Below are 27,580 nucleotides of genomic sequence, written 5' to 3' on the forward strand. Positions count from 1 at the left end.
AGGTCCTTGCACGAGTAGAGATTCTTCTTTACTGGAACCCATCTGAGGAGCGCACTTAAACTCAGTGCACCCCCCTCCTCCCACTTCTGTGCACTTAAAGGGATCTCAGCCTCTGCGCAGAGAAGTCTTATCTCAGAATTGAAGTTTGTTGATCTCGTTTGAAGTTCGTTGAACTGTGTCGAATGACTTTTATAAGCATAAGCATTACGAGCGGGAATTGCACATATTTTCCTTAGAACACGAGATAATTACACAAAATGTGTATACCTCGATGATGGAAAGTTTAATGTGGTAAATAAACACTCACCATTCCACAGGCGTCCACACCTGTCGCTGTGTCGCTTTATGTTTGCACAAGTGATAGTTCTGACACCTACATTGTCCGACCTATATTATCCCTGATACTTCGCGATGCTGACCTACTCTGATACTACGCCAGGACAATCAATTTAACTTTGCCAACCTCAGGAACTCACCAGGTGTTGCCAAGGCGATTCACGCTCAGTCCATCACTCAGTATGTGTTCCCGCTAACAGATATGAAAAACATCCAGTGTAGCTAATACATAAAGTAATCCATGACATTTAAGATTTACAAACTAAAGAATTTATTATAGTCGGACAGTTGGCCCCATCATGAAGTAGGGGGGAAAGAACTGTTTATTTATTTGTCTCATTCCGGAAAGAGTGAATTCATTTTCTGTCACATTAGGTTAAAAGAGTAATACATTGTGTATGATAGCCTAGAAAGCAGATAAGTAGGCTAGTTAAATTGTGCTTTTGGTCAGTAAAATGTGTGTGTGTGTGTGTGTGTGTGTGTGTGTGTGTGTGTGTGTGTGTGTGTGTGTTGGAGGGACACGGTTTTGCATTGCAGTCACTCCTCAGTCTCCCCATCAGTCTTTCCTTACTTGCTGGCTGCTAATGTAAGTAACCCTACACAGTGCAAATACTGTAAGTGTGTGTGTGTGTGTATATGTGCAGAAGAATGTCACACTCACAAATGCACAGTCTCTCTCCATTGTCAACACATGCACACAGACAAACACACAAAGTCTTCACCATGCTGAGGGGCTAAGCCATTTTAGAGGACCATAAGTGTTCAACAATCTGAAGTGGGTTAGCCCTTCACCAGTCTCTCTCTCTCTCTCTCTCTCTCTCTCTCTCTCTCTCTCTCTCTCTCACACACACACACACACACACACACACACACACACACACACACACACAATATTCTCTTTTTTCTACATTCTACATGATGGATAGGTGGGTTGATAGACAAAGTTCCGTTGAGTGAACTCAATTTCGATCTGCCAGTGCCTCCATAACTCTCCATAACGGGCCACAACTCATCTGGATGAATCAAGTCATCTGTTAGTTAGTCTCCATGGTTCACAATGTGGTGCCCAGCTAACCCAGCTAACCAAAAGCAGATGCATGCATGCCTCAGTTTCACAAGTTACACCAGAAATAAAAAAAATTCCATTGTTGGAATCCAAATCCAACCACGGCGCCAGCACTTGCGTGATTTTGGATGGTTTGTGTGCAGGGAGTGAGTTGCTGTTGGATAAACACCACTGGTAGAGAGAGGTAGAGAGTTCTGAAAGGGTGGCAACAGACCAGAAGTGAGACGTAACTCTCTTCACTGTCGAAGAGGACACCGCATCGATCGACGGTCAGCCACCACTGAGTGAGTCATCCATATGAAACGAATACTTGGAATGCCTGACCTTCAGGGAGGCTTTTGCTAGTTCCTCAATCCAGTAAGAGTCATCTGTCCACCGCGGTCAGCAAGTTCTGAGGCCAGCAGGCCGGAGGTGATGTGTGGCGGAGAACTCTGTGATCCATTTGGAGTCGGCCATGTCGGGAGCTCAGTCATGTTTTTAATATGTCCCTCATCAGAGTCGAGTAATTAGCGTATGTTGTTTTATCTGGTCTGCTCAGGCACCGTACGTTGCCAGAATAGCCACAACAGAGTGTTTCAGATAGGGCTAATTCACATGGACTTGCTTCAGACATTACTTAACACGAGAGAGGGCAGGACTTCAGTGGACATCAGGGAATAGCATGAGAAGGTAAGAAGTTCTTTCAGCTTGTTAGAGAGAACATTTTTCAGATAAAATCTGACACGTTATTGTACTTTAATTTGACTGTTAGATTGTTCTCACTCTTTCCCTCTGTCTGTATACCCCAGCCCAAACACACACACACACACACACACACACACACTGTTACATGGTCCATACACTGATACTTTGGCTTTACATGTTCCTATCTGGCACTGTCCTGTTCTCCTGCACCTAACTCAGACCATGTGTTCCAGAGCCCAGACAAATGTGGCATCAATCCATCTTGTCCTCTCACTGAAGTAGCCGCAGCATTCAGCTTCCACAGTGGCCACTGCATGGAGGACGGTAAAAGAGGGAAAGCATACAGGAACACAGTGAGCGTGTGCATGCTCGAGGACAACTAGAAAATGAAAGATGGCCAAACATAAACGAAGTCAAACAAAAGCAGAAAAATGAATTAGGGGAGCAGTAGAAGACAGAGTAACAAGGACCAAAAGTGGGAGATGGTAAAGGATAGGATAGGAGTGTTATGTGTGTTTGTGTGTGTGTGTGTGTGTGAGAGAGAGAGAAAGAGAGAGAGAGACAGAGAGAGAGAAAGAGAGAGAGAGAGAGAGAGGCAAGGTAGGGCTAACCCCTCAGGGTGCTAATAGATTTCCTGCTGCTTTGAAGAGATTTGTCATGCAGAGTCTGGGGCTTGGGTAGAGTTTCATCTGCAGCAAATTACCTGAACCTCAGCATGACCCTACTCCCCTAACACACACACACACACAAGCCTATACCTTGTCTCATTATCCCTCCGTTTGCCTCTGCAACAATGGCATGTTTTGAAATGAGTAATTGTGCGGCACGGATTAAACTATGTGTGTACGGGATTGCCAGTCATATTTTGAAGCAACTGCATTGAGAAACAAGAGATCAATAAAAGCTGTTGGTTTCCTGTGTTTGCATCATTCAGCACCCCCAGAGCTCTCTGCCAAAGGCAGTGGAAAATAACCGATCCCAATAAGCCCTCGCTTTTGGTGACACCAAAAACGTTCAGCCTGGTACCATTTCCTCTTGACCAGTTGCCAGAACTTTCCGGACCATGAGGCAGGAAGAAGTGTGGCGAAGAAACAGAGGAGCCATGGGTCTGGACTGAGTCAATTATGTGACACAAATTAGGCCTATAAAAACGGAGAGGAAAATAAATAAATAAAAGGGAAAACACGAGCCCGCAACGGCAAAACAAACATCTGGGCTGCAGCGGCCTGCAAGGAGGCAGCTCCAGACGCTGTAAACAAGGCTCTCGTGTCAGAGGATCGCTGTCTAAATAAACACACACACACACACACACACACACACACACACATATATACACACACACACACACACTATCTCTCTCTTCCTCTCTGTCACTTACACCCACTTACCTACCTACACACTAATACTTTCTTACACACAACACACAATCTCTCCCTCTTTCCCACTTTCTCTCTCTCTCTCTCTCTCTCTCTGTACTCAAATAAATATATAGTGCACAAAACACACAAAACAGAAAGAGAAAGAGGAGGACACAGAGAGAGAGAGCCGTTTCCTGTATGGAGGCTGTGCCACTGAGTCACGCTGTGGAATGGGGAACTGCTGACAGACAGAGCAGGCGGGCTGCCGCCATCTGACTCACCTGAGACTTGGCCACACTTAAGAGACGCTGACGTGAAAGCAGGAGAAAGCTGTGAACCCACAAATCCACAACTGCACGGAAGTCTGACCAGCACCTGCCAGCGGGAGTGGCGGGCCAGCAGGAGAGATCTGGGCAGGCGACATTCCTGAAGGTCAAAGAGAAAGTTCTTAGAGCCCTCCCAATGAAAAAAAGACAGGCTTGGTTGGATTGACGAAGGCTTTGTTCGTTGCACTGAGATGTTTTTCACTTTTTATTTATTTATTTTTTTGTGAGGGATAATATGCACAGTATACATGTAATTCTTTTTCACCCTTCCTTGTCGTTCTCTCTTATGTGCTGGATTTTGGACCCCGACACCTGGTGATTTCATAATCCATTTTGAATAGAGTGGCTGCTGCTTTCTATTAATGACGTGGAGTGCCAGTGCTCCTTTTGCTGGAGTTCATAAACAGCATAGCTGTGCAAATCCCACTACAGGTTCCCAGGCCATCAAAGCCCACAGATGTATATGCAGCCATTCACTGCCTTGTTTATTTCATGTAAGTGGTTTCGCAGGAGCCTTTGAGGTGCTCTCCTGAATTCCTGGCACAGTTTAGCATTGTGCGTGGTATTGTATTGTTATAATTTAACACAGTGTCCACTTTTTTGTCTTGACGAATAATAGCCAGAACATGTGCAGAAGTAGGACGAGTTGACCTCATGTATTTAGTGTGTGTGTGTGTGTCCATCATTTTAAATATTTATGGGAGTTACTGTAAAACTTCCACTCCTTATTGTATGCCATGGGAACATTTCCATGGTGAAATCCCTTTGTGTATCCGAATACAACTGTTTGGATGATGCATCCCTTACCATAGGGAAACTGCGTCAGGGAGCAGCCAAATCATTCCTGAGTAAAGTGCATTGGGTTGTGACAAACCAATACAGAAAAACTTCACTGGGTACACCAATAAACATTGAATCACCAAAACACAGGGCGTGTGCATGGCCATGGAAAAGAAAAATAACACGAACAGTTCACGGAACTGATACATCACCCATTTATCCTGTGCATTTTTTGCCTATCTAAATAAATAACTCATTTTATTGGCAAGCGATTCCCCACTGCTACAGCTGGATACATATGGAAGATGGATTTTCACAGCAGTGGCTTAAGAAACTCAATGTGGATGGGAAGACTTAGAAAAGCAGTTGTTTAACCATTCCCCTATTACTGCCAAGTGTTCCCTTCCTATGGGACGAGGCTGAGGATTCGACAGGCCAGATTCCGAGACTCATTCCAAAGCATAGGCTTTGGAATATGAAAGAATGTGTAGAAGAAACAAAAGCTTGCAAAACTATGTTACTCTTTTTTCCCCCTTTCTTCTCTCCTCTGTTTTATTTATTGTTTCGTAAGTCATAGCCGTTGGAGAGGTGTTTAAAACGCGGGCCCAGGCGTTTCCGACTTGCCACATGAAAACATCTGGTGACAGTTCGGGGGTCTCGTCTGGCCAGGGTCCGCTAATCGTTTCGCTCGGCGGCCCGGCACAAAGAGCCCGTTTTAGACGGCCATTCAATCCCTCTCCCCTTAAAGGCCTGTCAGTCCACATCCCCGTAATTAGTCCGCTGATAGTGGCCAGGGCGTTTCAGAGCCATTACGCAGCTGCTGGAAGGTGCTCTGGAGTGGGCCCACCTGAGAGAGAGAGAGCGCGCCAGGGCGAGCGAGGTGTGGGGGTCCGAGGTGTGTGTGTGTGTGTGTGTGTGGGGGGGGGTTGGTGGAGTGGCCCGACGCGAATGTCTGCCCAGGGACGCGTGCTCGGCAGCTGGGGTGCGGCCGTCCCGCACGCGTGTGTGTGGTGTGTGTGTTTGTGTGTGTGTCTGGTGGGGGGTGGCCCTGCTCCAGCTAGAGCTCCCGCTGCACTGGGCAAGCGGGGCCGTGTCCAGTGGGGCAGCCAGCTCCTGCGCAGCGCCGCGTTAATGGGAACCACATCCACGGCGGCCCCGGCGCTTGCGTGATTAGGTCTTGATGAAGCAGAGCGGGCCCCATCTGTGCGAGCCCCCCCCCTCCCCTCTCTCTCTCTCTCTCTCTCTCCCTCACTACCTCCCACCCTGCCTCTTTCTCTCTTTCATGCTCCTCTCGTCTCTCTCGCCTCCTCCGACAGGGACTTGAATCATTTTCACGACCGAAGGCTTCGGGACAAACGGTGGGGGCGTTCAGTGAGCAGCGGGGCTCGGGTCTTTCTGAGCAAGGCAGTGCCTCTTGTGAGGTAAATAACCCGCAGATGAGTCATTAACCCATGAGTGTGTGTGTGTGCGTGTGTGTGGGTGCCCATAAATCCAGAGGTGAGTGAGTGAGTGAGTGTTTGTGCGCTGCGTGCAGTGTGCCTGTTGCGTGCAAGCCCTATGGTGTTAGCAGTGCGGAGGTGTGTTTGTTCACTCTCACTCACGTCCCCTTTCGTGTGTGTGAGCAGTAACGCGGGCGGCGGGCAGTGGGGAGTGCCAGGTGGGCGTCGTCGCGGAGAGGAAGCCCCGGGGGACTGACTAGTTCGGGGCTGGGATCGGCGATCGACAGGTGGGGATAGAAGGCAAGCAGCTGGGCAAAGGTGCTGCTGCAGGTGGTGGTGGGTGGTGTGGGGGCAACAGCTGCGGTATGGCAGTGGGTCGAGAATGAAGACCCCCTGCTGGAACTAGAATGAAGAATGAAGACCCCCTCAAAAATAAGGACCCGTTTCAGGTGCCTCTTTGGAGGAGGAGTGGCCCAGCTCCACACCAAATGATGGCAAGCATTAGGAAGTTGAGCACAGACACAGCATGAAGCAGTGTTTTTTCAAGTGTGAGTTGTTTTGTTTTGAGAGTTTGGTTTCTTTGAAAACCAATCACCAGATCTTCTGTTCCAAAACACTGACTCATCAAAACACTGTTCTTTTGACCATGTGATTAAATTGTAAGCTAAACAGGGTCATCACTTCTATCATACTAACTACTGAGCTCTAAACACTGAACTGTTTCAACATCAGAAAGCCTCTATTGTAACACAAAATTTCTCAATAAGGGAGGAGTTGGTTGGCTATGCTGAAGGTACTTAAGGTGATGCTTTGTAGTGGTGTTTTTCAGTGTTGGTCATCGTGGTGTATGTGATCAACACAGTCGACACTCAATATGTCTCTGTGACAGTTTGCCCTCATTCATTTCCAAAAACAATACCTCTAGGTCCTCTAACCTTAAAGAGAATGCTGAACTACATACAATTTTTCCCCATCTCTGGCTACGTTCAACAAGTGATTTTCCTTTCCGAAAGGGTGAGTATTCCCTGGCTGGAATATCATTACTCTTGACAGGCACAGGAGGACATATGATGGAGAAGACTGGGATTTGTAGTTTAGAAACATAAATTGATTGTGGCATGTAATGGGCTTAACTATGCACTGAGTTTGATGAGAAAATTATGTATTTGAGTGAGGGGTCAGTGGAGAGAGAGAGAGAGAGAGAGAGAGAGAGAGAGAGAGAGAGAGAGAATACAGAGAACATCAGAGGCTACAGTTAATGACTGTGTGGTCATGTTTATGGTTTTGGCAAAGCTTTGGTTCCAAAATTGAATCGCCATATGTGCTCCTGCCCTTCTTAACCACAAATTAAACTAATTCTCATCGCAGCTCTGACAGTGATGGGTGTGTGCACTTGTACGTAAATGTGTGTGTGTGTGTGTGTTTGTGTGTGTATGAATGTGTGTGTGTGCGTGTGAGTGAGTCTGTGTGTGTGTGTGTGTGTGTTTGTGTGTGTATGTATGTATGTGTGTGTGTGTGTGTGTGTGTGTATGTGTTTGTCTGTGTGTATGTGTGTGTGTGTGTGTGTGTGTGTGTGTGTGTATGTGTGTGTTTGTGTGTGTGTGTGTGTGTGTGTGTGTGCGTGTGTGTGTGTGTGCAAGAATGAGTACATGCCTACTGTGTCTATGGCACCGTACCATCATACACTAGCTATACAGTATCTATACATGCTTTGTGTGAGAAAAGAACAAGGGGTACGTGTGTGTGTGTGTGTGTGTGTGTGTGTGTGTGTGTGTGTGTGTGTGTGTGTGTGTGGGTGGGTGGGTGTGTGGTATGCTCAGAGAATACAAATGGCATGATCTGGTCTCCATCTTATTCAGATATTAAAGAAGCCTGAGGGATTTGGAGTGACCCCATGGCTCTCCACTATTATATTACCATAAATCAGCATCACAACGATGAGATGGCCTGTGAACAGCTATTTCAGTCCACCAGCTACATGCTCTGGTCTATCACTGAAATATTCCATTTTATGTTTTTTTTTTTAAAATGATACAAGCACTATTTGTAAAAGAGATCCATGCTTTTAGGTTATGAAAAAATATCACTGTGGTGTCAATATCTCTTTGTTAATGATTCCCTTCTATTGCGCATTCAATAGATTTATCCATGTCAAAGAGAGATTTATTATCAGGGTAGTGTTGTTATGTAAATGAACTGAATGCTCCTGAGGCTGTCCCTTGGAGTCCCTGTTGCACTACATAAACAATACTGTATGTTGTGTTTGTGAGGAGTGACAGGAACTCAGGCTTGACCCTGACAGTCATGACGGGAATGGCTGCCGCTATAAACACAGACTCCAAGAGAGAACAGAGTGAGTGAACTAATTACAGACACTAAGGTCAAAATCCAGCCCTGTTTAACCAATACAAACTATTCTGTGTGTGTGTGCGCGCGCACGCGCGCGTGTGTGTGTGTGTGTGAGAGAGAGAGAGGGAGAGAGAAAGAGATTAATAGCAAGGCAGAACAAAGACAGTGTAAAAGTATTGTTATTTTCAACACTAATCAATTTGTCCATTACCTTATGGGTATGTGCATCACATTGCCTTTTTGACCAACTTTGCTGAGAGAGTGAGCAGAATGTCATATCTACTGAAGAAATATTTTTCAACATTACTTAATGCATTTAGTCATTGAAGATGGTTTACCACATCGTTCTAATTATCTGTCCACTATTAAAACCAATACCCAAGAAGCAACCACTCATGTATGATGCAGGGGTTCCATCTGCTTTGCACATGTCAAATTACTGGAACTAGTAAGTCAGACTGTAAACAAGTTACAATAGTGTGATGCTGTCAGCCTTTCAAAGCCCTTCAAACAACCCTTTCCAGAGTGTTATTACAAATGGTTAGTACATATACTTGGGTTGGGGGGGGGGGGTGGGGCGCAGTTAAATTGATAATAGGTATACTGCTCCAAAAAATGAAGGGAACATATATATTCTTTCATACCAACGATATAGCGCGATGATATTGTTAAAATAAACGGTGAGTTAATTTTTCGCGTGTACAGCTAGGTGACAAAGAAGCTAGCAATTCATGTCCAAAAAGTATTGCTACACCACGATACTCAATACGTTGTCCAAATGTGAGTCATTTTTTCCTGTTGCATTGACACTGGATTTTAGGGTTCTCCCACCTGCCACTTTAACCACTGTATAGGCTACTGTACATCGTTTGGCAACTGTGATAACCAAACCATATTTATTTCCCAGTACCATACCTACCCACTTGTTTTTTTACATGCTAAGGAATTTTGAGGTAGGCCTACTCATACAGACATCTGCTGTTCAAATCAGTAACCACTAAAAATGCCATCAACGTGCATGTTGGTCAAAAGGATTAGCATTTAACATTGTTTACTAGCAAAAACTAATAAGCTGCTGCATGAATCTGCCAACTACTTCCTATTTATGACCAATGTGTATAAATTAGTATTCTCTCCAACACCATTAAGACTGCTTGACCCTCTGCTGGTAACATCAAACATAACACTGGTGAAATACCCCACTGGGAATGGCTAACCTGTTTTTTTTACCACACCCCCTTGTTTGTTGTTTGTCCTAGTTTGATCCACAGCTTCCAACTCCTCCTCCTTCCTAGCAGACATTAGCAAAACATTAAAGGTTTCTGGGTGTATTGGCTGTTTCTTTGCTTCAGAGCTCACTTGCCCTGACTATATGTGTAGATAATTGAGATCTGACCTGACCTTTTAAACTCTTCTCTGGCCTTACCAAGTCCTTCCTGAGAAGCTCTTACGCCAGCCAGTTGCATTCCTTCCCTCTTCTTCCCCATTATTAGGGCCACTTCTCCTTGATTCAGACACTCGATGTCTGCTGGCACTCTACAGACAGATGATATCACTGAACATCTTCAGCTCTGATTGTGCAGCACTAATGTGCTTTCCAAGGCCATCTGTTAGAAGAAAATCAACAGACAACTGTTTTCCAGGCAAGTCTACAGTATCTTAATGACACAAAGCTTTCGGTCATAGACCCCTCTCAGGATTTTCTCCAGGGGCTATCATTAAAAGTTAAAATCCTAGGCTATCATTAAAAGTTAAAATCATTAAAATCATTAAAAATCATCAGTAATGTATTGTTCATACATAATCTATCCTTAGTAAAGCATTTGTTCACACAGTTATAAATGGTTTGTTCATAATAAGCCTATATCTAAAATATGTTTATAAATTATTGTTAATACTTAATAAATTATGCAATACTATTTTGTTGATGAAGTAATATTTCCATTATTTAACACATACACATTCACTAATGATTAGTTAGGGTGAGGATACATATTTTATAAACCACTTCCTAATATAAATCATGATTAACTCAGGAGTTACAAGTGGTTAGTTAATGATATTTTGTGAGCTCATCTAAAGTGACGACGTTTTGTGCCTTGCAACACATGTGTACAAATACTTTATTTATGAGAATTAACATAGGAGCAATGCTTTACAAATGATGAACAAAGCATTTTGTAATAGTTTGCAACTGGTTTATAATGGGAAAATGATTTCATTTATAAGTGGTTGTTTCATTATTTAAGTATAAGTATAAATCATGTACTTACAAACATATTTTTTGGATAGGCTTATTTACGATGAACAAACCATTTATAACTGTGTGAACAAATGTTTTACTGATGATAAATGATGTATGAACAAGAAATTAGTAATGATGAACAAACCATTAACTAATAAGTAACAAAGGCTTAATAAATGATGAATTGTGTGTAGTTATTATAAAGTGTTACTAAAGACTTTTATCGTTAGCACCTACAATGCAGTAATGCTGCGAAGTCCAAATACTGTATATCACAATGTTCGGATGGATTCAGATCAATTCCAAGTTTTATTGGGTTCTTCCTTGGACCATGCCTCACTTTCCCAAGTTTCATAAAAAAAAAAAAAAAACGAGTGGTAGTTTTTCCTTAATCCTGTTAACAGACAAATAAAACATATCTTAAATTATAACCTCTCTAGTAGAGCTGAAAAATAAGTTATTGCATGATTAAAAAAAATAAACTTTCTAGGAACGTTATTAGATCCTGTTTCAGCTATCTGGATGCTTCTTTGTTGTTTGATTTCAGCCATCTTGTCACACTTTCCCTTCCTTGAGTGTGCTCCTCAACCACTTGTCTGTTGTAACTGTCCGGTCATTGTAGGTCACTTCCTCTTAATGGTCCACCTAAGTGGGGAGCCACCAGATGCTAGACATGAGGCTTCTCACACAAACACAAACGCACACGCGCGTGTGAAAAGGATGGGCAAAAATACATCAAAATGTATTTTCAAATAAAATATCAAATACCCTAATTTAAAGGGTTATCAAAATAAACTACAAAAATACAGTAGCCACGCCATGTATCAAAATAAAATACTGAATTTCTGTATTTTGAAAATACTAAAAATACTATTTAAATGGAGCATTAAATCACTTTGTAAACCTTCCATATCTGTCTATTTAATCTATTCCTTCAATCTGCTTCATCACTACACTGACTTGATAAAGTCGGCCAGTGTTTGAAAGCAACAGCAACAACAACATATAAAAAAAATATATATATATATATATTATATATATATATATATATATATATATATATATATATATATATATATATATATATAACTATTTTAAGAAAAGGTATAAGTGTGTGGCCACAGTTCGGCTGTGGCATGGAGGAAGGGGTTATGCATATGTGCTAATGTGCTAATATAGCACGCAAACAGTGAGGCAGAAAGACAGTGGTAAAAAGTGGCTAGTGGACAGACAGTATCCAAACATGGAGGGGGTGAAGAGGCAGACAGACTATGCACAGAAGTCTATCTCTCCTCTTCCCTTAAGTGAAGCACAAGTCCCTTCACCATACTTGCAGTACACTGCCCCCCCCCCCCCTCTCCTCTACATACACAGCACATTATTTCATCAGGAAGCTTCTCCAACACACATCCCCAACATACTTACAGCACACTGCCTCCCCAATACACAGCACATTGTCTCATGAGGAAGCTTCTCCAACACACATATTGCACACTGCCCTCTCCCCACATACACAGCACACTATCCCCTGTCATCCCCCCAACACACACACCAAGACCCCTGGCAGTTGGGTTAGCCCCTTGAGCCGTGGATCTGCCCAAGGTTTCTTCCTTGGTAAGGGAGTTTTTCCTTGCCCCTGTTGCTCTTGGGTGCTCCTTGTTGGTGCCCTCCCCCCCCAATCCCAATCCTCCCCCACCTTTCTTATGCAGCCCTTGCCACTTAATCTACTAAACCCCTCTTCTACTGCACTTTTTACCCCCCCCCCATAAATGCACAAATAGGCTGACACAATTTCACTGCATTTCTTACTTCCAGTAACTGTATGCATGTGACAATAAACTTCATTGTATCCTTGCATTGAACAGTTCAATGGCCCTGAGGACAATTGACTTCCTCAGTCTGTCTGTTGAGCAAGGCAGTGAGCGAAGTCTTCAGCTGACCAGGCTCTTCTGGTAGTTGGTTTTTAAACAAACTGGGTAGGCTACTGTGTAAGAGCTCAATGGGGTTTTATACAAAAGTGTTCTATGGAACTATTTATTTGTTTCTGATTGGCCGAGAGACGTTCCATGAGTTGGAATATCCCTGGACATTTCAACTCAGACTTTGCACAGCTAATAATAAATCACTCCGCGATACAATGCGAAGATTTGACACAATGTTCTCATCCCAGCTCTCCACTATATTAAGCAATGGGTTACTCCTTAGCAAACCATAACGAAACAGTGCTTCACCACATCTGTGGATTAAGCCACACAGTCAACTCAATGTAAGTACCGGTAAGATAAACGAGGATGCTAATTGTTCTCAGCATTGCCAGCATTGTGTAGGGCCTATAATTATGATTGTCACTTGGAGGAGACTTGTAGATAACTAACGTTAGTATAGTTAGCTAACCGCTGCTAACGTGCTAGCATCCTGTCAGAAAAACATATGGGGCTGTGCACAGTAGTGTAACATTTATTCACCATAAATTAAAGTTGAGTGGTTCTGCAATGTAGGCTATGTTTCCGTTTTTTTGCAGTACCATGTCCCTTATGGCTCCCACACACAGCTGCGTTCCGTCAACGCATGCCAGTGGGTGTTCCCGACGGTAGCTATGCAAATGACTTGAAGTAAAACCGTAATGTGACTGGTTGGTGCCGTCCGTAGATTGGCTTGATTGGCCGGTGCCGTCTGTCGGTGAAGCAACAGCTGAACTCCTCAACGCGAGCGGCGGGAGAAACGCGACGCGACGGACCCACAATTCAGTTCAGCAACGGATCACGTGAGCCCATTTAAAGTGAATGGGATGCGTCTCCAGCAACGCGATGCACGCAGCTGTGTGTGGGAGCCGTTACATGACATGGCCCAGTGTCCTTGTAACATGCATGCAGCAAAGCTAGATATGAATGTGATTTCAGCCCGACTTTCAACATTTCTTTCAAGACACGTAAATCACAAAGACCCATAACGAGGGATCTATTGAAATGGAACAATTTTTGATGCGTAAGAACGATGTCGAAATTAACATGTTTAAACAATAATGGGGTGTTTTCAGATTATTTAGTTTGTGGTAGAATTGTTGTATAAAAGCAATATAGCACTCGTGATCGTGGGATTGGTCATGGATATTCCCACGGCTGTTGTTGCCTGCGCCACTCGGCCTCCGGCCTCGTGGCTATGGCCGAACAACACCCGTGGGAATATCCATGACCAACCCCACTCTCACTCGTGCTATATTGCTTAAATATTGACGCCAATAGGAATAGATATCGGTGCTAAAGGAGGCAAAATTTTGAGCAGCGTTGCAGGGGAACCACATAACAGTTTCCATATGTTCCGCTGATTAAAGTTCTCAGGAAACTGATGGTTAAGATTCTGAAGAAACTAATTATTAAACTTCTCAAGAAACAGTGTCATAAATACTGCCCATACCTGCACATGCACACACACACACACACACACACACATACACACACACACACAGGCTATCCTCACCAAGTTGACCCCGAAAGAGCATTTGCCTCTTGATCGTTGTCTACCTATTGGCTGACTGTTTCAGCGTTTCAGAGTGTTTTTTACTGTATATATATATATATATATATATATATATATATATATATTCTTGTGACCCCAAGCAATACCCCTGCAAACATTTACATATTAGTGAATATCTGTGAATTTCCAAGGTCCAAAATGTATTTGAGTATTACTGTAGGTAAATGAAAGTCAGAACTGAGATAGCTCATTTTCTTCAGTCTTCAGTTTCTGTCCGTCATATATTGTTTTAAAATGGCAATTTCTCATTTGTGTCTATAAGGAGGTTTACACAGTGTCCACTAAGTACCTAAGGTGAACACTAACATGAGAAATGAGGCTCAACAATTACAAAGACAATATTTTCTCTTCAAATTGAAAAAAAAATATTCTTACACATTATCAGATTTGCAGAGGATCAAAAATGTCACTCAGACCAAAATATTGAGCAGAGGAATCACTTGGATATTTGTGGACAAAGTGTCGGTTTGCCTAAATTTGTGTCTAGACACAGTAATTGCATTTGCTGTTGATTGAGAGATAGCAAGGTCAGAGAGAGGGTGAGGATGAGAGCCTGGGTCACCGGAATAGGAGGAAAGATGGACGTTGTTTTATTTTTCTGCCCACACCCCACGATTGATCTGTTTGTTATTAGTTGTGAGCTGGCATGTGTTGAAATGGTAACTATGCGAGAGGGGATGACCTTGGCCAACCCTACAAGGGTATCCAGTTACTGCCAGTAACCCGCCATCATATACACACACTTAGGGCCAATCTCAATTCTCTATTTTACCCCTTCCCCCTTCCCCTTAGTTTTGCGCATGCACGTGAGACGAAGGGCTATCTCAATTCTCATTTCGTGGGGTAGGGATAAGGGCAAGGGGTAGATACCCCTGAAAACCAAGCAAGATCGGGAGCTTACTTGAAACCGAGGGGTAAGAGAAATACCCAACATACACCGCTCACACTGGAAAAACAAGCACACCGAGAGATTCATTGACATGAAGTGTTGGCATTATTAACAAGGATTATAAAATTAAAATGGCAATTGTCCATGTCTGATATAGTCTACCCCGCGAATTGGCAGCATACCATGTCAGAAATGTAAAGTCCAACAGCAGCTAAATTCGCTGAACTTTTTTACCGCTTGTCTGATATGAATGCTGCATAGGCCTACTGCTGCCGACTCCTCGCATAGGCTATTACAGGTAGCGATTGCTTCTGATGTCAAGTAATGATCACCAAGGAGTTGTGGGATGGTTACATAGCAAACTGCATGTTTATTTTGTCCCCCATCCCTGTTTCATTCACCCGGACCAGGAGGTAGGCTGCGAACGAACATAGGCACGTTCTGCTGTTGTTGAAATAATTCCTGAACGGTTTTATTCCGAGCTGAAAATGCAATGATAGCCTATTTGACAGAAGACAGGTTGCTGGTGACAAAATATTAGCCTTCAGTGTGGTACGATCTCTGTAAATTACGTTAGTTCAAGTGTTTCAATCATCCCGCTCTCCCTTATGGTTAGCTAGTGGTATCTCATTTCCAAGGGGAATATTCTTCACCCCTATGTCTTGCCACTCGGTTTCGAGGGACAAGGGCTAGGGGTAAGATGAAGGGATAGGGGAAGGGGTAAAACAGAGAATTGAGATTGGCCCTTAGAGACCCATGTTAGCACAAATGATCTCATACACACTTACACAGATACACACATACACATACACTCTCTTTCTCTTTCTTTCTCTCTCTCTCTCCCCCTCTCTCTCTGTCTTATGCACACTTTCTCCTAAACACGCACCCACACAAACACTCCTTCTTCAGATCATAACACACTGAAGAACACAGAAAGCTTCAAAACAACAAGGCAGGCATCGAACATCAAAACAATACCTAAAAATACCACAAACAAACACACACAATCACCCACCCCTCATCACACACACTCCCACCTCTCACCACACACACACACACACACACACATCTGGACTTCCTCTGACCATCAGCCCGTGAAAGGCAAAAAGGCTCATCACTTGTCTTCACAAATAGCCCTCTAAAAGCCATCAAGATGACTCAGTGGTTGAAAGGAGCCGCGGCTCGGCCAGCTTTTACAATCTGCTCCGCCGTCCACGCTCCGTCGCCCTGCATCAGGCCGCGTTTTATCTGCCTCTATCCCTGGAAGCCTCCCGTGGTGGTAACTCAGAGCCGTGCGCCGCTGATGGGTCTCGATGCTAAAAAGGACCCGGGAAGGGGAAGTAGCTGTCTCATGCTTCTCTTAACCCCTGAAGACCCTCGCCATTTTCCATGCTCTTGGGTGGCCATTGCTGTTAAAGCTCTCTAGCTGCGGTCACTTAAGGCGGGTTGGTTTTGGGTCACGGGTCCCCACTGGAAAGGCGGCTTGGATGCATCTGTAACAGGCCAGCCAGCGCAGTGGCCCTCAGTCTTTTCGCAGTGACGTGGTTGAGTTACCTGCACACAGCTGCACCAGTCAGGGGTCTCACTCTACGCTAGGCTGTTGCACGCTGAATGACCCACGTTTAGAGTCAGTGCCCTCAGCAAGTTTGCCGCTGGGTGTTTGCCACATATGGGCCAAATCAAGTGTAGTGTAGTGTCCTGTTTGAGTCTGTCTTGGAACATTCCACTGATACTGACAGACAGAGTAGAGCTGGAATGAATAGAAGGGGCCATAAAATGACCTTTTAAATGACCAAACTGTGGCAGATTAGTTTGATTATGCGTTGATATGTTTATGATAATGAACTGTATAAAACAGTGTTAATAAATACATATTCAAGACAAAAGGGAACACACACCATTTCTTTATCTAAATATAAAGATGTAATGCAATAAGGTTTTTTTTTTACTGTAAAAGGAGCCACAGGCACTGACAGCGTTTTAAAATAAAGTAAACATTAACATTTGCAATTGTGACTTTAAGAGACTCCCATCATTTTAAAAGTTATTAACTTCTTGGGAATTGGTTTAGGTTCAATTTTAAAAGAAAGTAATAGCCACTCTAGTCAGTACCCTTTTAATGGCTGTGGTTGTGTTAAAACAATTTCAGAATAGAATTTATAGGTTCAGTGGACCTGGGGAAGTTATGAGTGACAGCTAAAGGAAATTACTTTCTGATAGCAAGTTCACCTACCCTACCTGAAACAAGTCTTTCATTATATGTGGGCAATGTCCATGTGTGTGGATATATGTGTCTGAGAGAGAGAGAGAGAGAGAGACTGTGTTCTATAACAAATAAATTATATGTGTATTCAGCATTAATTCTGTATCCTTGCTTAATAATGCCAATACTAGATTCTGATAAGGGGACATCAAATCCCTGGTCTTTTGCAGTACCTTGTGTAAGAGCCTTATCTTCTCTGAAAACTGGCCACTTTTGTCATTTTAAACAAACCACAGCCTTGTGTCCTATAAAAGAAACACTGCAGTCTAGGGGACATATATTTAACTCTGTCATCAGCCACAGTAATGACCCATAACTCTGTCAATCACATACTGTACTGCATGTGCTATGGGCTGCAGACTGCAAGCTCATTAGTTGCCCACTATAATTAAAAACAGACAGACATGCACACGCGTGCGCACATGCACGCTCACCCAAACACACACCCCCACACACCAGTGCACACGAAAACACACCCACGCACAGTTGTGCAAACAATATTTATCAGAAAGGATGCACTAGCAACGAAAGAGATAGTAATGATAAAACTTTATTGTGAATATATTATATGTGCACAAGAATTAACACATTTCCATATTTATAAATTTTTTTTCATCTTCATATTTTTTTTCTTATATAACATTAAGAGTACAAATTCATACAAAATCAGTTCAGGCTTGTCAAGTTCCACAAAAAAGAGTAATTAAGAGTAAAGCACAATCAGAGCGCGGAACCAAAGATGGTTCCTGAACCCAACCCAACCCAACCCGTACGGTCCCAACACACACCCACCCTCACGCTTAACACACGAAACTGAGCGACTCTGTTTTTTTTTTTTTTTTTTTTTAAACACTGGCGAGGGCAGCATCAACCAGGAGCCTCGGCGACAGCAGATGAAAACAAGATTTGAAAAGCACCATCGACACCTACAACACTTCCAGTAACAACGCTACATGGCATCCCCACAGAGAGAAAAGGAAAGAACAGAACAGTATAGGGCAGGGCAGCAGCTGCGACACAGATCAATCAATCAATAAATCAATCAATCAATCAACCGAACGACCAATAATGATTTCTGATATGCTGTCATTCAGGATGTTTCTGGCAATTATGAACCTTTCGGACAAAACAAGAATATTTCCTTTCTTCATTTTTTTTCATTATGACAGAGGTCACTCTGGAAATACTGCATTGTGGAGGCCAAATGTCAACACTACATAACAGAACCTTTGACAAGGTTTCTTTTGTTTTCAGGTGATAAACAAGAGTGCACATGTGAAATAGGACTTAAGCTCAAGAGTGAAAAAAATACAAAAAAGAGATCCAGTTTGCCAGTGTGTACATCCATCAGATAATTGAATCTGTTAAGCTGGCCTGGGAATAAAATGCTCAGGCACTCACAAGTGGTTGAAGTTGCAGGTATATAGTCGTCTTCAAACACAATCATAATGTCATAAACATTTGTTGTCGTTGCAGGTGTGATATACAACAGCAGTTAAACAGGCTACTTTGTATCACAGACAGATGATGGCCTTCAAGTCTGAGCCACAACTCCTGACCATTCCACGGGGTTTGGTAGCATGGTAAGCTCCAGCAAGGTCAGTTAAATCATTAATATCTTTTTTGTTTCCCCTGGTAGTAAAACTACATAAAGCTCCTTGAAAGAACTCCCGAGCATATTGTAGACGGGAAACTATTGTGGCTCACCCTTAAATGCAATCCTCCACAGTCTGAGGTATTTAAGACAAAGCAAGGTAGGTACTGCACTTTGCAGGTTCACTATAAGATGCTACTCCATCAGTGAGAGGGGATGCCTTCCGGCTTTGAGCTAACAGTCAAACACAATCAACTCTCTCCTGGATCCTGGAATAGTTTTTTTTTTAGTTTTTTTTTTTAAAGATCACTAAATATGTCACTGGTGCCACTTTATTTGGATGGCCCACCAAAAAAGATCAACAAACCATTTGCTCACACTGCCGACACTGAAGAATACAGATCTCAATTTGTAGTTAGCGTTATGTCAGGTTATGGTTGAGGTTAGTTCACAGACGACGTACTGTATATGGTACTCAGGGTTACACTCAGTTGACAAGTATGCTAAAAAAGTTTGCTGTTGATTCGGCCCATCAAAATAAAGTGTTGTCATATTACACAATGTTAGCCTTTTTGCCTTTTGGGTCTAGACTGTGACATCAAATAAATCCTTTATGAATGCCAACATGTATAAAAAATTAGGAAAACCTTGGCATCAGCTGCTGCCTACTTTGGCCAGTCAAAGATTCAGCTGAGTAAACATGTTCATACACAAACACAAGCAAACAACTAAATACATGTTTGGCAAACTCAACTTAACTAATGAGCCATCTTCTGTGTATTTGACAAAACCAGAGCTATGGGGCAGGGTGAAATCTCTGGGGCTTCCCATCATGTAATTGTGGTAGCTGGCAGTGTGTTTTCAAAAAAGACAGAGAATTCTGCTGCCTTGTCCAATTGAGATCACTGAATAATGAAAGAGCGTAGCCTCTCAACTCAGATGTGAAAAACATGCACAGATCAAGGGACTGTTGGATTTCTGATAAGGGCAGCCAGATCAGTTTTTTTGTGCAGATGTGACAAGAACTTCAAAAACAAATTTTACAGTTTGCACAAAGTAGCCAGCACCAATCTTAGGCTGCTGCCGTTAGGCGATGATACAAGGAGTTGGCATATTATTTCCTGGAATAGAAATCATTTGGCAAATAGTAACACCAGTTGCAATTAACGCAGAGTACCACTTTCACTGGTTTTAAAACAGCATCCTACAAGAGAAGAGTGAATTTTCTTCTTATTAAGCGTTTTACATTTACAATCCCTGGTCATTCCTGACACCAATAGCAAATTTTGTCTCTGCTTGGTGATGTTTGTTTTTTTTGTTTTCAATAGGTTTTTACTTCAATATCTAATATCTATACCTAATTTTAGTCTTTAGAACAAGGCTCACAGGAATTATATTCTCCCAATTTCACCTCTACTTCACAAATGCATGCGTTCTTTAGAGGGTGAAACTTTTTCACCTCTAGTGCTGGATCAGTTAAAAGAATGAATGGACTGGCAGTAGAACAGACTACATTAGACCTCTTACAATCATTTTTAACGAGAAACTGAATTCAAAGACAAAAAAATAATTGCATGATGTAGAACCATTAAAGGGCAGTGATAACCAGCAAAAACTGGTACTTAGCTATGCCAACCAGTAAGCACCAGTTTGGACTAGTTGATTAAGATTGTAGTGAAGACTGAAGTTAGCTAGGACTTCAGCGGAATTTTCCGGCAAGGGCCGATGTCCTGTATGCCCAAGATGATGACATTATCTTCATCAGTGTGTGTGTGTGTGTGTGTGTGTGTGTGTGTACTGTGTGTGTGTGTGTGTGTGTGTGTGAGGGTCAGGATGAGTAGGCTGTAGGCATTGTGAGCAGCCAAAGCAACAGCAGTTGCAGTCCCAGCATAGGCCAGAGGGAAGGGATGAGACTGTTGGCTCCACCACAGTCAGATGCATCCTCCTGCACCGAAAGAACAAACAGTTAGACACACACCCACACTTTCACAAACACACACACCCAAACACGCACCCTCACCCACACACAAACTTTCACAAACACACCCACCCACACACACACACAAAATGCATGTGTATAATCCCTATTCCATAAGCTGTTTATCCAAAGTTTGTGTTGTTGAGGCATGGATCAAACTGAAATCGAAACATGCCCTAATTTGCACTGTCACTGAAACTGCCTGTGGCGATGGCTTAGTAGCGAGTACCAGAAACAGTCTAACTGAGCGAGAGTGCCTTCTCTCAACCGCTCAGAGCTGGCAGTGTCAGGCACACCTATGGTGAAGTGCCCCTCTTTTAGGCTGTAGGGGGAGAGAGCGGTCATAGCATGAGCGCTGAGGTGAGGAGGGCTTTTTTTTTCAACACGGCCGCCCAGTGGTCTAAGGCCAGGAAGCCCATCTGGGGCTTCCTCTGTTTATTCCAGGAAAAATATGTCCAGGAGGGAGAGGAGCGCCAGGGCCCACTTCCCACGGGCTGCAGCGAGAGGAAAGGCCCAGCCCAGCTTTCACTCTCCCTTTCTCTCTCTCTCCCTCTCTCTCTCTCCCTCACTCTCTCTCTCCCTCACTCTCTCACTTTCCCTCTCTCTCTCTCCAGGTTTACACAACAGAGGGACAGGGTCATTTCCCCCTCTGAAGGGGCACTGCAGGGGGCTCTACCTGTGTGACCACTGTTGAGTGTGTTTATCTGTTTGTGTGTGTGTGTGTGTGTGTGTGTGTGTGGATAAGAGTTGTAAGAAAGGCTGCAGACTCATGTGACAGCCATGCTTCCCCTTTTTCTCTCACTTCTATTCCAGGCTGCAGCGAGGGGTTGTGTAAGGCCAAGGTCACCAGTGTCAGGAATTTTGTGGCATTTAGATTTTTTTTTTTTGCCTGACTCCTGATGTTTTTTGCACATTATGCATATTTCGAAATGCTTACGTGGCATGGCACTTAGCCAGCTTATTGACGTATTGACATATTAACAAACTGCCAGACTTTCCTTTTTCTGACAGAAGAAATACAAACATTTCTCCATCAGTTTCTTTCATCAGACACCCTTGGACCCTGGAGTGGCTGTATCATTGAATGGAGATGAATTATGAGATATGATAGTTATGTTAGAAATGCATTGTCATACTGTTATCACAACCACAGGCACCAGATGAGTCTTAACTGCCAATAAACAAGAAACAACACTCACACTAGAACTGAATTTACAGTGCAGTTGCCTGGTGTGTACTCTGGCCGGCATTTGTGCTGTTTCTAGCCTATGTGAAACTCTACAGAGTGATGTTAGACTGACCATTTAATGACCACAGAATGGACATGTGCAGTAAAACAATGAGAGGGGCGGAGGCCAAAGCACTGGAGGAACCACTGATTGGGCACACAAACTCCTCCTGAGAATGATGGACACCGCAGTCAGCCAATGGAGCGCAAAGGAAAAACAAACAAAAAAGTGACAACAAATAAGACAGAAATGAGAAATTCATGCAAACAAATAATTTGAAATGAGAGAGTGAGTGTGTCAGATGACAATAGACAAACAAAAACAATTCCAACTACTGGACGACAGTAAAGTTAAAGAAACGGAAAAGCACGGAAGTCTGTCAGGCTGGGAGATTGCGAGAAAGACCAAAACAAACACCTGGAAATGAACTTGTATAGTACAGGTGGTGGTCACTAGTTCTCTGGGTGGAGTGCACCCCCACAGACAGACAGACAGATGGACAGAGAGACTCAGCACAGTGAACTAGTTTGCAAGGGATGCATAAAGTCCATCTCATAATGGCTGGAGTAGTGAGTTTGACTTACATCAGCGTTGTTGTCGAAACAGACCTCTGGTCCTTTTCGATAGCGCGGGTTCAGAGCCAGCTCACACTGGTCCGGTCCAGAAGCTGAGGTCATTCGCTTAGGAAGAACAAACACACTCAGGCTCTTTGGCCCAGCCAGTACATAATGGCCGCCTCAGCTGTAGGTGTCACAGCCCCATTACAGACCCATTTAATACTTAAGGCTGTTGCAAAACATGTGCTCATAAGGTTTAAATACCCTTGACATAAACAAGAGAGAGGTTTTGAAGGATCTAATCAGACATGTATCCCCTGATCAAAGATGTGACACACACACACACACACACATACACACACACACACACACACACACACACACTCTCTCTCCCTCTCTCACACACAAACACACAAACACACATGCACACAGACAAACATACACACACGTCTCACAATTGAACCGGCCTCGTCCTCAACTGAATTCGTTGTATCAGAATTCCAGAGGCAATTGAACATCTGCAAACTGATGTTTTACAGATTTCCTATTCATTGACAATTATCCACAATGACTGATTGCATAACAACATAATGACTGTGTGCCCTGGTCAACCTCATGCACCACTTCTGGCATAACAAACCAACAAACAAACAAATAAAGCAAACTGAAAGACAGAGGTATGCAGGCCTTGGTCAGGCCTGTGAGGAGAGGATACAGGGCTGCTCGGCCTGCCGCAGGGGCTTGGTGTCGCAGGACAGACAGGTGCTCCGCGCGTCCGAGATGAGGAACACCAGGTTAGTGTTCGGCAGCTTCTTCGCCATGTACAGCCTGCAGACGTAAACAAAACAGAACAGAACAAAGCAGAACAAAAATGAGCCACTGTGTGCGTCTATCTCTGTCGCCCACTCAAGAGTCGCTTCTCTTGACACCCTGACGTTCAGGTCCTTATGCTGAACATCTGTACGACATGGTGGCAAGAAAGGCTGTGGGGGATTCTCTGGGGACTCTGAACAAAGTGTTGGGGCAAAGGAAACCCAGTCAGAGGGATGACTTGAATGCTCAGAGTTCTTGCTTTATCTCATTTCCTTTGCTAGTGCTGAATTATTTCGACTGTGTCCTGGTTCGGTGAGAACACAGTCCACGTGTTCGTCATGGCTTGGAGGTGGTCTCAGCTGAGATGGGCTAAATGAACAAGCCAGACATTGCTGCAGGGGCTGCTGTCTATTCCAAAAAGGGGGATGTGCAATGGACACTTCCAGAAATTCAAGTGTTGCCGAAGGTGCGCGCATCACTGCCAACACTCAGTCTGGACTTCAATCTTTCAACATTGCTGGTGTTCACTCATCACCTCACACATAATGCTTTACGTCAACTCCCATCAGCTCTCAAAAGCTGCCTGAAACTGACATGCAGCTGGAAATATATATCATGATTTATATTGCAAATAAATAAGTAATTTTATCTGGTACAGGGCAGTTCAGGTTCATTATCCATGAACCTTTTTTGGTATTAAAAAACCCTATCAAACTGTATAGCCTACCTAGTTCTTTATGCATGTTAGCACATTACCTACTAACATTTATAAAACTACAGTACAGGTAAAATCATAGCGCAGAGGTTTTGAACTTAGATATTCCACAACATTTCTGTGGATCACATTAGACTGACACAGGAAAACTATCAGAGATCCGGTCTCCGGTATTTGGCTTGGGTTGTAGGGGACTGTACCATGGCTGATGAGGGGTGATATGGGGATGAAGGGGAGGGGATTATATTACACAGACAAGAACACAGGGGTGCTCCTTCCTGCTCTCAGCAAACCGCTCGGCCTTTATGGCACTCGTTAAAGTTTACATGTCCGAAGCTATTAGTGCACTGCAGAAATGACACTCTGCGCAGCTGCACGCGGAGAGAGAGAGAGGTTGTTAAGCTGAGGTGCGTCTGCCGAACTTAGCCCTCAGACTGGGAAACCCTTCCCCCACAATGAACACACACACACACACACACATACAAATGATTCGATGGCCCTGTGCTCAAACCCTGCCGCTCGCCTCTGAAGCGAAGTAGAGGCAGTGGAGAGGCTCGCTGAGTTTACGGTCTGGCAGGATGTCGCCGCAGATCAAGGTGATCAGAGCGCGCTCAGGAAGAGCAGGAAACCCATCCCTGCACTACAGAGGACCCCTCAGAGACATGACACACTCAGATGAGTCATCACACAGAGACAGGGAGAGAGAGAGACAGAGAGTGAAAAAAGAAATAAATAGTAAAGACAGAGCGAAAGGCCTTTTTGAAGATGATCTGCAGAGACTCACACACCAAAAACCATTGACATTCTAAAATGAAAGCACTACTAACACATATACACACACTACACACACACACAGAGAGAGAGAGACAGATACGCACACATATATACACAGACACGTATAGTCAAAGGCAGTGTTTAGCATGTTGTCAACTTATCGCATTTCCTACATCACATAACAAAACAATATGCTGGTCATTGAGAATGTTTGTTATCCCTCACTGCCAAGTAGTAGAGTCGGAAAGTACTTCAAGATAAAGCAGCACATGCTTCTCATTGAGCCACGGTCATGTGTTTGTGTATGATAAATCAGCACCCTAACAAGAGTGTACAAGAAAATGATTCTGAACAGGATTCTTAAAAGTTTTATCAATCTATTTTGCCACAAGGCCAAGCGGGAGTTCACTGTGCACGACTCCACTGTGAACTGCATTCCAAGTCTGAACACTATTGCAAAAATGACTGAGAGGCGTGTGGCTCAGTAGGCCAAAATACCTTGATTCTTTTAAATCTCGATTAAAGCTCGTCTCAAATGGTTCGAAAAAGGCTAGAGGTCTACAAAATAAAAATACTGAGTAGCGACTGCCTGCCAACTCACACGCCTCAACCAAAATTCAGCAGCACTACTAGCGTAGACTCTGACACATTACCTGGTGCAGTTTACACAGTCTAGGGAGCCGCTGAACGTGTCGTTGCCGTTCTCAAAGAAGTACTGAGTCTGTTCAGTGATGCAGCTCTCTTTGGAGAAGGCTTCAGCAGTCAGCTCCTCCTCTGAATATGCTGCAGTGGGGAGAATCATGATCACATCACCTTATCACATCTTATACAGCATGTACCTATGCACTAATATTTATATGTACAAAACTAATATTTATACATACTATATACTAACATTGTGACACTAGCAGTGAAGATGAAACTCACCAGAGGAGGTACTTGGCAGTGTCAGGCTGAGGAATAACTGCTGCAGGATGGACCTAGGGCAGACATAGAAACTCTTCATGTGGGGAGACTAGTTTGGTGATGCAACAAGTTTCTCAAAATCTAAATAACGTATTACATTTTGACAGAGCTTTATAAAAGATGTATGCTAGGAATATATCAAGTAAGCAAACAGAGAATTCTATCAGTAACACATGGAGACGTACCAGGCAGCGGCAGAGGCCCACCATCCTAAGTTCAATATGTCAGCGATAGTGGGCTATGAGGAGACCCAGAAACACACACACACACACACACACACACACACACACACACAGAAACAAGAAATTAGACAATGGATCTCTTTCAGGAATAAGAGGACATGTGCATGTCAGAGACTAAAGGAATGATAGAGCGCAGACAAAGAGTATAGACGTTACTTCTATACTCTTTGGCGTGGATGCCTCTCATTCCAAAAAAAGAAAAGTATGCACTTACACACACACTCACAAACACAAACACACACACACACGCACTGACACACACACACACACACATGCACTGACAACCACTCAGTGCCACCGGCTTCCACCATGAGCATCATGGACTGTGCATAGGGCACCAAAGGACAGAGGGGGCACCCAGATTTACAGTAGCCAATACATAATAGCTTTACTGCAAACTACATTTCACTCTTCCTCGAGAACATTTACAAGGTCTAAATGCACCAACATCATGTTGCATGTATAGGATGATACTTTTTGGGTCCACCACTTAGCAGATCTATCTTTACTTCACTTAATTGGGAATGCATATTGCGGCGCAGAAGAGAGACAAAGAGAGCAGCAGATTCCAGCTGGCTTGTCATTGTGTATCTCCTTTTAATATAAGAAACTTTTAAAAGAAAATCATGAAGGCAACAAAGACGAGGCTACAGGAGGTTGCGACTTACGAGGTTATCCGATTCCCACTATTGACTAAACTCAGACTGGTGAGAGAGCTTTTACACAAAGCAACTCGCTTAGGGCACCGAAATGGCCAGCAGCGTTACTGCACACTTTCTATCCCTTTTTCTCTCACATTTAATTCATTTATTTGGAATGACCAATACTGATTACAACAACATAGCATTCCAAATACATTCCAACACACAAACACACAAACACACACACACTAACTAAGCTTTGTTCGCTTACCACAAAGACAGATCTGACCCCTGCGGCAGCCTTGCTCTCTTTCTCGGGGTCGCAGATGGACTGGTAGTCGTAGGTTTTGTTTAAGGAGTAAAGGGACTTGTTAACTAAACTAATCATCAGCACGGGGTCCACTTCCCCGAAGAACTGACCAATCTGAAAAGCGGCAGAGGACAGCACAGCTGGCAGACCTGACCATATGTCACCATGTTATAGCTTATGTGGAGGATATATCCCATTTGACAAGGGCACAGACAGTGTGGCACAGAACAACGTCTCAACTCATTGGCACTCAAAAAGGGCACAGATGCTGAAATATTTTGAATAGGAGTTTAAAAAAAACTCATACGTTTTTGTCACTCATTGTTGACAAATAAACAATATACATTAAAATGACAGAAAAATAACTAGTTTTGTATTCACAGTGTATTCACATCTGAAAAAAATTGCACATTTATAACACAATATAACACAACATAAATTGCTGTTAGCATCTTCATTTTCATGCTCCACAAACTTTTGTGTGCGTGT

The 27,580-nt window shown here is 43.4% G+C and overlaps 1 protein-coding gene across 1 annotated transcript in view; it reads right to left on the minus strand.

Moving 5' to 3' along the window:
* Window positions 1-20,317: 20,317 nt before the first annotated feature.
* Window positions 20,318-27,580, minus strand: part of LOC143100252 (voltage-dependent calcium channel subunit alpha-2/delta-1) — a 112,434-nt gene continuing 105,171 nt past the window's right edge. Inside the window, exons 32-38 of the mRNA XM_076263242.1 lie at window positions 27,053-27,205; window positions 26,084-26,136; window positions 25,860-25,912; window positions 25,586-25,715; window positions 23,346-23,458; window positions 22,658-22,740; window positions 20,318-20,811 (exon numbers count right to left, since the gene is read on the minus strand). Coding sequence (XP_076119357.1) covers window positions 20,695-20,811; window positions 22,658-22,740; window positions 23,346-23,458; window positions 25,586-25,715; window positions 25,860-25,912; window positions 26,084-26,136; window positions 27,053-27,205 — 702 coding nt within the window. The 3' untranslated portion in view covers window positions 20,318-20,694. The remainder of the gene's footprint in view (window positions 20,812-22,657; window positions 22,741-23,345; window positions 23,459-25,585; window positions 25,716-25,859; window positions 25,913-26,083; window positions 26,137-27,052; window positions 27,206-27,580) is intronic.

The sequence above is a fragment of the Alosa pseudoharengus genome, unplaced genomic scaffold, assembly GCF_046254945.1.
Source record: "Alosa pseudoharengus isolate Yale_2024_CS ecotype anadromous, Long Island Sound unplaced genomic scaffold, YU_APseudo_1.1 YU_APseudo_1.1_scf_10, whole genome shotgun sequence".
Classification (NCBI taxonomy): Eukaryota; Metazoa; Chordata; class Actinopteri; order Clupeiformes; family Clupeidae; genus Alosa; species Alosa pseudoharengus.